The sequence below is a fragment of the Nyctereutes procyonoides genome, unplaced genomic scaffold, assembly GCF_905146905.1.
Source record: "Nyctereutes procyonoides isolate TBG_1078 unplaced genomic scaffold, NYPRO_anot_genome, whole genome shotgun sequence".
Lineage (NCBI taxonomy): Eukaryota > Metazoa > Chordata > Mammalia > Carnivora > Canidae > Nyctereutes > Nyctereutes procyonoides.
The window spans coordinates 39143249-39155769 of record NW_026575135.1 but is presented as its reverse complement, the minus strand read 5'-3'; the positions used below and the strand labels follow the sequence as shown (position 1 = coordinate 39155769).

The following is a 12521-nucleotide window of genomic DNA, read 5'->3' as shown; positions in this document are numbered from 1 at the left end:
AAATCACTGTAGAACAATACGGATCATCATAGTGTAATTAAAAACTCAATGTCACCCTTTCAGGGACGACTCAAACTAAGTAACTACCCTCTAGCAAAATTCCCCTTCTCAATTTTTTACATACAACTTACAGCCACCTGATATTTTTCCTTTTCGGTGATTAATGAGTCAACTGATTCTCAAATTGCATGTCTCCCCCAACTAGAATGTAAGCTCTTTAGGAGCAGGGAGCTTGTCCGACTTGTTTTCTTTCCATATTCACAGCACCTAGAGCTATATCTTGCATATAGCTGGTAGATACATAAATACATGCTGCATAAAAAATATATAGAAAAATACTGCTATTTATTATTTATGGATATATACATACCTTTGCGAAAATATAAAAGGATATTGGAAATAGCAATAGGAATCTTGGGGATGTTCTTGAGGGGTCAGGGGTTTGGGGCATGGAGCTTAGCATGGTTTTGGAGGTAACTTTATATATATATATGAAATAGTTTATTTCTTTCGTAAAAATAGACAAAAGTACATGATGACAAAATGTCAAATATACTGGTGGTAAGAATTTGAGTGTTTGCTATAATATCCTTTGCATTTTTCTGTGTGTCTATTTTTCAGAATAATTTTTTTTTAAAGAAAGTATGCCTGAATGGAGAAGAGTGAAATAAGCCCTGTAATTTTACAGAATCTAAAGCTCTCTGATGTGCTGCTACTTACACTTATCCTCACAATAATTTTTTAAAGATTCATTTATTTATTTTTGAGAGAGAGAGAGAAGAGCATGAGCAAAAGTAGAGGGAGAGGGAAAGAATCTCAAAGAGACTCCTCACTGAGTATGGAGCCTGACGTGCTCAATCTCATGACACCAAGATCATGACCTGAGCCAAAGTCAGAAATCGGACATTTAACCAACTGAGCCACCCAGGTGCCCCCACAACAATTTTGAAGTAATTCTTTATCACCCTAATCCTATCTGGGTGGAAAATGAGATCAAGATTGATGAGGGAGTTGCCATGACCACCTCTTTAATATAGGGCAATGTTTGGCTGAGAATCTGACCAGGGGATGATTTCTCTTTCAAGACGTAAAATCAATGTCCTCAAATATGATTGCTGAGGAAGAGGTAAAAGAAATCAACCTTGAGGCCTATAAGGAGGAGACTTCAAAGAAATCAGTGTAAACTGGTGCGCAATAAATGACCAAATATTTTAATACAAATAGAAAATATGCTCCAAATGACTTTAGTCTGGTTGCTTAAAAATTTTAAGGCGTATTTTTCTTACCTGTAAAATAGGGTATTTACCCACCTTATAAGATTTTTGTAAGGATTGTAAGGATTGGATTCCACTCATAAGTGGAATTTAAGAAACAAAACAGGGGATCATAGAGGAAGGGTGAGGAAAATAAAATAAGACATAATCAGAGAGAGAAAGAGAGATGCCTGGGTGGCTCAGTGGTTGAGCATCTGCCTTTGGCTCAGGGCATGATTCTGGAGTCCCGGGATTGAGTCCCACATTGGGCTCCCCGCATGGAGCCTGCTTCTCCCTCTGCCTGTGTCTCTGCCTCTCTTTCTGTGTCTCTCGTGAATAAGTAAATAAAATATTTTTAAAAAATCAGAGACAGAGATAAACCATAAGAGACTCTCTCTTAACTCTAGGAAATAAACTAGAGGGTCGCTGGAGGAGAGTGGGGGGATGGGTAACTGGGTGATGGACATTAAACAGGGTACTTGATGTAATGAGCACTGGGTGTTGTATGCAGTGAATGAATCACTGACCTCTACCTCTGAAACTAATAATACGCTTTATGTTAATTAATTGAATTTAAATAAAATAAAACTTTAAGAAAAGATTTTTGCGAAGATTGTGTAATATATGTATTTATGTATTGTATAAGTTGTATGACTTATAACTTATGTCAGGAGACCCAGCATAGCATCTGGCACTTAATAGATTTTCGATATTTGTGTGTTTCCTTTCAGGTGCCCACACTCCTGTGTATTATGTTGAACCATTGAGAACTGCCTTTTTTTTTTTTCCGGTAAAAAGATGAACGTGAGCAATTTCATGAGGTCTGCTCTATGAATGTAAGCTCTGATACCACTATCCACTGTCTCATCTTGAATTCACATGAGGGAAAAGCAGAGCAGAGTTTGAATAAGACTGATGATTGTTTGGGGCTTGGGCTTGAGAGTCTATTTGCAAGGATAAATAAAAGGGATTTGCAAGCATGTAAGGAGGGGAAGGACAGTCCAATTGGCAGAGATAGGTTTACATAATCAGGGTTAGGCAATTGCAAACAAGACAGCTGCTCAATAGCTTTTGGCACCAAAATATATTGACCAGCTGGGATATCATTAATGCTTAACAGTATCATCCTTATGACCATATATTGGCCAATTAGCTTGTCTTTGACCACCAAAGGGTATAATATATTCTGATGCAAATGCCACATGTGTATCTGTATATCACATATTATATTACTTTGATGCAGAATATACACTAAATATAAATACATCTGCTTCTTCAGAACACCAGGTTAGATGATGTGATTAAAGAGAAATAGAATTAAAGCATACTTCAATTCCTTTAAAAAAAATCAATATTCTGAGAAATGCCTTTTTGTGAATGCTGAAAGTAATAGGATCCAAATAATTAAAATAATTTTAAGGTGGATTTTTAAAAAGTAATTATAGAAAAAGAAATATAACTAGAAATATAACTAAAGTCAGGTCTATACAATGTATGCATACAAATAAATATAGAAGGAGAAATGGAATCACTAAAGACAGTGATTTTTTTTTTCTGCTAACAGAAAACTGCTGGAAGGGTCAGAAGAAACACTTGGGGCATTGTCATTAGCCTCTGAAACCATTGAGAAATGCTCCCAGGTAAGTAGTCTCCAGATAGGACCTTTAAATTATGGTACAGATAAAAACTATTAAAACAAAATTTAAGACAATTGAATTCTATGACATTTCCCAATGCTTCATATACTAAAATTTAATACATTAAAGCATTCAGAATATTTTCAGAACTTGCAAGTATGGCATTTACAGAATAAAATACATAATATGAAGTTTTTAGACAGCAGCAGCAAAAAAAAAAAACAAAAACAAAAAACCCAGTCATCCAAACATAGAAGTCAAACTTACTACCTAATCCAAAATGCACATGGATAAAGAATTTCATCTATAAGTTGTTTCCATTTTTAATCATTTGCAGTTTATTTAATTTGACATCTACTGGAATTCCTTGGTTACCTCATTAGCATCTCTGGATTGACCTTTAAGCCTGGTACTGGGGCATATATTTTTGTTCCCCATAATATACATACTTGTGTGGCTACCAGTGATTGTTCCTCGTCCCTATGAAAACCACTAAAAGTAATATTGCTGTTCCTTTTTCAAAGACAGAGACTTGATATTAAGAACTTTATATGGGGAATATCAGAAAAATAAAGAGGCAACCAAGCAAGCTACTCCTTACATCTATGGAAATAAAATAAGCATATCTGGAAGGCAAATAAAACACTGTCTGAGATGAAAGAATCCTTCCTAAAAATACTAGAGACATATTTTGGGTGGTGCTTTGATAAGTTATCAAAGAAGCCAATTTTTAGGGTCTACTTTATTTCTTTTCCAAATTCAGATGTAGGGCTTTTACCAGAACTCAGAGACACTAGATCATGGAACATTTGTAGTGGAAAGGACTTTAGCAATCATCTGATTCAAGTCCCTCATGTAGAGATAAAGCCCTTGAGATGGAGAAAGCTTCCACATCCTTAACATACTCCTGCCAGGACGGCAGGGCCAAGACTAAAATCCAAATATGTACCAATAACTAGATAATACCATTGCCTCTAAATTGTCCTATCTTGCTATTTTGAACCACCTTTCCCTTAAAATAGTATGCACCCACTAACACTTCCAAACTGAGTAATCCAGCACCTTTGCTATTGTAGTTTTGTTTTTCAAAGGTAATAGTGGGATCTCCTTTTAAGTGGAAAATCCTGGGATGAAGGGATCCTGGGCATGAAGTTCTGCGTGGGAGCCTGCCTGTAGGAGGTGTCCATGCTCATGCTCAGTCTTCATCTTGCACTGGCATTCCTTCACTAGCATCACCACCTTGACCACAGGGGCAAAGCCAGTGCAGTTCAGCTGCAAGTGCATCGTGGTGAACTTGGCAGGTGAGCAGTGGGAGCAGAAGGTGTGGGGGTGCTGTGCAGCTCCAGGAAAACGAACAGACCCACATTTCCCAAAGCAAAGATTGTTCTGTACAACTACTTTTTCACAGTCTTCATGGGTGATCGTCTAAGAGGCAAACACATCTCCATTAAGTTATCTTGAGTCATTTCACTGACACACATGATGCAGAAGCTATAGACTGTAAGTCTGAAGATAATTCAGACTAAAATTTGAAAACCTTTCCAATTTTGGATATTTTACAATATCCAAGGGATGGTTAATCTATAAGGGCATAAGGGCACCTCAATTAAATTTCTTTTGTTCAGTAGATAAATAAATTAGCCTTTAGGAAATCCTTAAGTTAATAAGAAAATATTTTATATCTTAAATACCAAACTTTAAGAAATTTGATCTAATTACATGTTACCGGTTGAAAAAATTCTAATGCCTAACTTCCTATTTAAGTAACGTGCCTTATCATTCGACGTCTCACAGTGCATTATGAGTAATAGACTTTCCATACACGTTTGTTAAACTGTTCATAGAATAGATTAGAACATCAAGATGAATTCTATTCTATTTTGAGATCTATGAAGCTGCTTGGAGCAAAGTTATAGCACATATGCCTGCAAATCATCATGCATCACCTCACCTTTGCCCCTCCCATACCCCCTCACCTAGCTTTATGTGCCCTTCAAGATATATGAGTCAAACACTTTAATTTTAATTTAACTAGCAATAGAATTCAACATAAGAGTTTCAAAGGAAATTCAATTGCACGATTCTTGGGAGCAATTTTCTAATTGCACATGGCCAACAGCGCAGTCATTATTATTTGATAATGGACTTATTGCTACATATCCTTGCCTTTTCAGGCAGCATACTTAACTGCCTTACACAGTCAATTACCTTATAATACTGCCTGCTTAATTGGGTAGCATTATTGGACTGTAAAATTTTATTCTCCCCTGCGTTGCTCTCGGTTCAGTATCTTCGTTTTTAAGGACCTGATGCAGTTTCTCGGTTTAATTTAACATTTGGAGCGCAGGGCTTGCCAGGACTGATGGGAGGAAGTGGATAGTAGAATGCCCCTTTGTCTTAAAATGGCGCTGAATCCATCAGAATAACCACAAATCAGCCAACGGGACATGAAGTAGGAGGCATTTCCAAAAGGAAAAAATGTGATTTCACACTGATATCATTTTTTGAAAGCTTATGAGAAAATAAATTAAATTAAATCATTTTTTGTTGCGGTAATGTTAGAAATGATGTAGCAACTTCGGTCAGATGGCCTATGAAGTAGTTGGGTAGGAAATACAGGGATTAAGGCCAAGATACATATGTATGTGGCTGTTTGGGGAGGAGTCCCATGGATCTCACCTTATCTACAGGTAGAACCGACCTGCTCATCCACATCCCAATAGAGTGTAGAGGAATAGCTAGAGAGAAGTTCTGGTTATTACTCTGGGTTCCCACTCTTCCTTACTGAGGGCACAGTCTCACCTATCCCTCTGGATAGGACCCCTCCAACATAAAAATAAGTAAAACCCCATAAAACAAAGTTCTGTGCCATCACTCTGAAGGGTTATTAATCTGGGCAGTACCATCATATCATTCTTACAGCATTTCCAGAACACCAAGAAACAAGGGAAAGTTAGACGGAAATTTGGGGAGTATGATCATCCTTGGCAAATGTTATAATGAGTGCCCAAGGACCAAATTTGGGAGTTAGGTGAGACTCGGGCTCCTGGCAGCCCCTCCCTTACCCTCCACCTATTACAGTTGTCCACCCCTTTCCTGATCCCCTCTCCCTCCAGAACAGATACCTGGCCGAAGGGCACTGTCCTACAGGTCTCCTGATGCACTTCATGGCTTTTGATGGGCAGGATGATCCCCTGAGATGCCGGACTCATTCTGAACATGAAGTGGTGCCAGAATTTCTTGGCCTCTTCCCGAAGAGGAGATTTCTCCATTTGCATCCCATCTTTTGGCTGAGTGAGGGCATGGGTCCCAGGTGGGAAGTGCTCACTGACCAAGTCCTGGGATGGGTGCAGGTCTCGCTCAGGCTTCTTCCAGAGCCTGCCAAACCTGGACAACATCTTCTCTCTCTGCCTCTGGCCTTCTCCTGCACCTACGAGGTGTGGCACCGCAACAAAAAGATCTGGCTTCTCCTCAGCTTCCTCGTGGTTGCCAATGGGGAGCTCCCTGCGATTCCTTTCTAGGATCACAGGGGAAACAGAGCTCTGAGTTTGTCGGCCATCCCTCTGCTGTGCAGCCTTCCCTAGAGGCAGGAGCACCAGCAGCAGAAGTAAGACCAGACACATGCTGTCAGGGGGGCCCAAGCTTCTTTCAGATCCACAGATGGTGAGGCCTAAAGGAAAGAAAGGCTCATTCTCTGCAGGAATGCAAACAAGGAGATCCTATATATAGATACCTGCCTTGTGGGATGGAAAGGCAGGTGGTCAGTAGCCAGGCAGAGTAAACACATTTATTGTTTGCTTGAATTATGTAGTGCTAATGGTGTCATGCCTTCACTTGAGTTTTGTGTATTTTAGAAGGCCCCAGTGAAAGCCTGGGACCCAGGGGGTGATTAGCTGGCACTTTATCGTCTGAGATTTACAGAGCAGTATTTGAGAAAACAACACATTCTTTTCCTGGATTTCCCATCAGTTATTAGAAGAAGGACCAGAGTCAACAAACATTTGTCATGCATCTGCTTTGTATTGGGATAGAAAAGACAAGATAGGTTTTTATGACAGAAGAATATCAGATAAAAATTAAAGGCATACATTTAGCAAAACCTCAGGCCATTAGGCTCTAAGTGCACACACACACACACACACACAACCACACACACACACACAACCACACACACAGGCAGCCATATATCAAAGATACAAGGAAGGAAAAGGAAGAACTAGAATGTTAACTTTGTTGAGCAGAGAACTCTCCTTCTTACTTAGATGTGGTTGGGGTTGTTGATTTTTGTATGGAAACAGAATAAAGGGAATACGTTCTCCTTTTCCACACAAGGAAACTCACAATTCCCAAATAAATCTTCTTCCTTTAAGAATCAAATACTCGATGCTAAATTTCACACCTGGTCGGCCATCAGATAAACTCTTTCAATTGTTCACAAATTTCTCAACAGGATCCTCAGTAATAGATTGCTCATCAGTCTTCAGTGAAGATGGGCAAATGTCTCCCTCAAGCCACCCTATTGGTTTTTTTCTTTCTCTAAACAAAGAGCCAGACTTGAGAACGTGGATTCTAAGAATCAGATTTGATAGCTCAGGGCCTGAAACTGGCTGGTCAGTTCTTCACCTTACAGAATCCACATCGTCTTCTTTATTCCACAAAAATTGATCCAGGTTAAATTAAGACGGAGCCAAAAAAAAAAAAAATTAAGACAGAGACAAACATGCATCTTCAGGAATCAAAAGAAAATTTATTAGATGACAAGACTATCATTCAAAAATGTTATAAATCATGCAAGGGTGTGAGAAAGAAACAGCTCCACAAAACTGAAACCCCAGAATTGAATCCAATTGACCCTCCACACCATTTAAATAGTACTTCCACTGGGAATCAATCCCATACTTGCTTATATTTCTTCTCTTTTATTTTTTATTTTTCTTCTCTTTTAATATAGTTATCATATAAAAATATATATAGTTGTCATATTCTTTGCTTTTAGTAACACACATAATCCTGGAACATTGTCACATTTCCATTCTGATCAAGCTTTCTTTCCAAGAATTGACCCATTGTAATCTTTTTTCCAGACATTTGTGTTCTTTTTAATAGTCATGCCTGATTTCTGTGACATAAAGTCTGAAATAAGTTCCTTTATTAACAATAATAAACTATTTTTAAATGGACCATCATTTTCCAGAATTCTGTCAGAAGAAACATCTTTTGCCTGTACCAAATATCCATGGGACCTGGGCTAATATGAATTAAGATACACTTGATCCATACCAAACGAGCATTAGTATTTGCCATTTCTTTTAAAGTATTTTTTAAAGTTGCCTTCTATTTGAATTTTTTGATTGCTGCTAACTATCCAATGAAATAGGCTGTCCAGAGCTGGCCACTCTGCCCTGATTATAAATATGGCCTGGAGGCCATCTATGTTTCCCAATTTCTTTTAAGCCTTACTTTACAATGGCTGTAGTCCCATTGCCATCAATCACAGTGTCTGGTATTCCTCCAAGCCAAAGGCTGTCCTAGAGATTCTACTTAGGATCTCAGGTTGCCCTGCACAAAGGATACGTTCAAATAATTTCCGTTGAATTAAAATTTGTGATAGACTCACTTTGTGGGCAAAACATCATGGTAGATACTAGAAGATGATAGAAAGTGATAAGAACTTGGCTCCTGCCCTCAAGCAGATTGTATAGTCTAGTGGTATTGTATATTTTGTAATTGAATTATATTAGCCATACGGATCTTAGTTATCCATCTTTAATCTTCCCGTAGCCCTAAACTCTCTTTCTTCTGATACTAATTTTGGTGTTTGATCATTTAAAAGTGACTCAAGCAGGGGTACCTGGGTGGCTCATTCAGTTCAGGGTCTGCCTGCAGCTCAGATTATGATCCTGGGATCGAGTCCCACGTTGGGCCCCCTGCTCAGTGGGGAGTCTGCTTCTCCACCTCCCTCTGCCCCTTCCCCCTGGCTCATGTTCTCTCTATATATATCTCTCTCACTTTCAAATAAATAAATAAAACCTCAAACTTCAAATAAAAATAAAACCTCAAAAAATAAATAAAAATTACTCATACAGAATTTGCTTTTCTGTTCTGTCATTCCTGTTGAGAAAATGTACCAATATGTTGAAGGATAAAGTTAGCAAAGTAAAGCCTTCTGTGATGAGAACATAAGTCTGTTTTCACCCCCTGTCTCTCACAGCTAAGGGCGGATGCCATTCACCTTTCACCACTGTGTCCTTTCATTAGATCTAAAACTATGTATGTGGTACATATGGTTTACTCTTAAGAGCATAAACAGTTTGCAGCTTTTAACAAAAATATGCTGCTTCTGGGCAGCCCGGGTGGCTCAGCAGTTTAGCGCCGCCTTCAGCCCAGGGCCTGATCCTGGAGACCTGGGATCGAGTCCTGCGTTGGGCTCCCCGCATGGAGCCTGCTTCTCCCTCTGCCTGTGTCTCCACCTCTCTCTCTATGTGGCTCTCTCATGAATAAATGAATAAAATCTTTTTTTTAAAGGAATTTTCGATTTCCTGAAAAATTGGAAGCCTTTAAGAAAATATGCTGCTTCTGTGGGTCTACAGTGACACAGGCATCTAGTTACCTCCCGGTTTGGATGAAGCCAAATGGAGAAAGTGGGGGGAGGGGGGGTCTCCAGACTCAGCAGGGAGCAGTAGTGTGGAGAGAGCACCACAGATTGTTGGTGTACTTAGTACCAAATGCCAGAGTGAGAGGCAGGCCTGCGCTGACACAAGCCCCAACCTGCTAAGTGCACTTCCTGGGACAACCTCAGTCCTGCATGAGAACCAGAGGACCTAACATTGTCATTCATTCATTCTCACTTAACAACCCATGCTCGGCCTCATCTGAACTGTGCTTTCAACTTGACCTGGTTTCCTGGGCACTGCAGTGCCTTCAGGGTCGGGTGAAGCTGCCACTGTTCCCAAGAAAAGACAGCAGCCACATTTTTCCATCCCTCTCTTAGACTCTCAGGAGGGAGCCGTAAAATGTCCAGTGCTCTCAAAGGGGAAACAAAGAAGCTAAGTTCTTCTCTGCAAACCCCAGGCCTACAACAACAAGAGGTGAGAGGCAGTGTCAGGGTGGAGGTGGAGGTAAATTGGGAGGCAGAGAAGGGAATTTCGTGAATGGATTTGCGAGTGAAATCTGCATGCCACTGCTTCCTAGCTACCTCTCCTCCCCAAATATGGAAAAGCAATAGAGTTGTATGGAGTTGAATTATTTTAAAAGAACCCAATAAGGAAGCAGAATCTTCTTTTTTCCTCCCAAAGAATAAGGAATAGGGAAAATTAGGGTAAGCGATTTTCCCCTTAAATATTTTATCTTTATTTGGTTTTAGTAAATTATTCAAAGCATAGCATCTCCCCTGGGCACTCCCGTCCCTGCCACTTTCTACAGAACCAGCACATAGGAAGAACCCCGTTCCCCAAAGCTGCTCCGCTTATTGGGCTTGCTGCTCCGCTCATTCATATAGCTTACGTTTGAGTGCCAGCTCCGCACGTGGGCCCAGAGGTAAAAGGGTGAGGCTGTCCTTGCCCAGGCCCACTGGAATTTGCAGTTGATAGGGGGAGACTAGTTTACTGAGGATAAGTTATGCAAGAAAACCTTGGCAGGCACCATTCCTGTACTGATCTAGGACTTTCAAGTAGATCCGAATTCCAAAGGTACAGTGGACTGTCACGCTGTGTTTGTGTTAATTTTAATTTTATTCAATAAATAGGTGTTGAGGGGTGCCTGGGTGCCTCAGCTGGTTAAACATCTAACTCTTAATTTCAGTTCAGGTCATGATCTCAGGGCCCTCAGATTGAGCTCAGTGTGGATGGAGCTGGTTTAAGATTTGCTTTCTCCCTCTCCTTCTGCCCCTCACCCCCTCCCACCCCCTCCCTATTCTCTTTCTCTCTCTCCTAAACAAACAAAGGTGCTGAATATAAGGATGTGCAATAAATGCAATAATTTTATTTCATTTTTAAAAAAGATTTTATTTATTTATTCATGAGAGACACAGAGAGAGATAGAGAGGCAGAGACACAAGCAGAGGAAGAAGCAGGGGAGCCCGATGCAGGACTCAATTCCAGGACCCTGGGGTCACGCCCTGAGCCAAAGGCAGACACTCAACCACTGAGCCACCCGGGTACCCCTTCCTTTCACTTTTGATTATGTGATGAATATCTGCAGTAACAAACCTCAAGGCGAAACAGTATACAATTTTTTTTTTTAAATTTTATTTATTTATTAATGAGAGACACACACAGAGAGAGGGGCAGAGGCATAGGCAGAGGGAGAAGCAGGTTCCATGCAAGGAGCCTGATGTGGGACTCGATCCCGGGTCTCCAGGATCGTGCCCTGGGCTGAAGGCGGCGCTAAACCACCGAGCCACCCGGGCTGCCCCAAAACAGTATACAATTAAAGGTAAATCTTCCTGTGACTTCCCAGGCTTCCTGTCTTGCCATGGAGGCAACCACTGATATCAACTTATATCAAGCTTATATTCAAGCTTTAAAAATTGTCACCTGTTACAGGCTGAAATGTGTTCCCCCCAAAATTCACATGTTACAGACTCAACTCTCTAGTCCCTCAGAATATGAACAGTATTTGAAGAGAAGACTTTGAGAAGAAAAGATGAAGGTAGAATGAAGCCATTAGGGTGGACCCCAATCCAGTAGGACGGGTGTCCTCATGAGAAAAAGAGATGAAGACAGAGACGCAGAAGAGAGACAATGTGGAGACATCAGGAGGCATGGCAATCTGCCCGCCAAGGAGAGAACTCCCAGAAGGAAACCCAGATTTCGAACTTCCAGCCTCCAGAAAAGTGAGAAGAAAAATTTCTGTTGGTTAAGCCACCGCCTCTGGGTCACTTCATTATGGTCCCCATAGCAAACTCCTACATCCCTCCCTCAAAGAGAACAAAACATGGAGCCAATAGAAAAGGACTTATATCAAGTGGTGTAGCATGGCTCAAAAATTCTTTTTTCACTTTAAGGCACTGATCACCCAGTTACTTTTTAGGGTCAGATTACTCCATTTCCAGTGTCAGTAACCCACTCTGTGCCCCAGTCGCTCCCCTACCATGGAGAAACTGGGGATATACCCATCACCGCGCACACCTGTCATATACGATGTGACTAAGCAGCTACTCACCCAGTTGGTAGCGAGGGCTCCTGTAAATCTAAAAGAAGATTAGGGCCACAGAGGCGACGTTGCCGTGTGCCCCACCGCCTGCTGCCCACCTATCCTCACCGCCCATGGCCTCCCCACCGCCCAGGTGCGGGCACTGATGCTGAGCCTCTGCCGTGCGCCTCTTCCCCACCCGTAACATTTACCTCGATCACATCTCATTCTGCAGAGGGCTGCTCTCAGGGAGAGTAATGTCAGTGGAAGTAACTGGACTGGAAGCCAGAAAACCCTTATCTGATTCCCGACTCTGCCTTCCAGCTTGTAAGCTACAAGATTTCGGGGGCTCCAGGGCCCTAAACCTCTCCAGGGACAATCCCGCCTGCCCTGCTTTCCACCTCCAGCTCATTGCCCTTCTTTCTACCCATAACTCTGCCCTCACCCTGAACGATGTCAGTGTCCACACGGATGGGTCTAACTGGTCATCAGCATGACA

The 12521-nt window shown here is 41.1% G+C and overlaps 1 protein-coding gene across 1 annotated transcript; it reads right to left on the bottom strand.

The window, feature by feature from the left end:
* Positions 1-4000: 4000 nt before the first annotated feature.
* Positions 4001-6513, bottom strand: CER1 (cerberus 1, DAN family BMP antagonist). Its single transcript, XM_055301511.1, has 2 exons — positions 6016-6513; positions 4001-4315 (listed from the first exon to the last, which is right to left on the bottom strand). Exons 1-2 carry the CDS (start codon positions 6511-6513, stop codon positions 4001-4003), a joined length of 813 nt encoding a protein of 270 aa, XP_055157486.1.
* Between the last annotated feature and the right edge of the window lie 6008 nt (positions 6514-12521).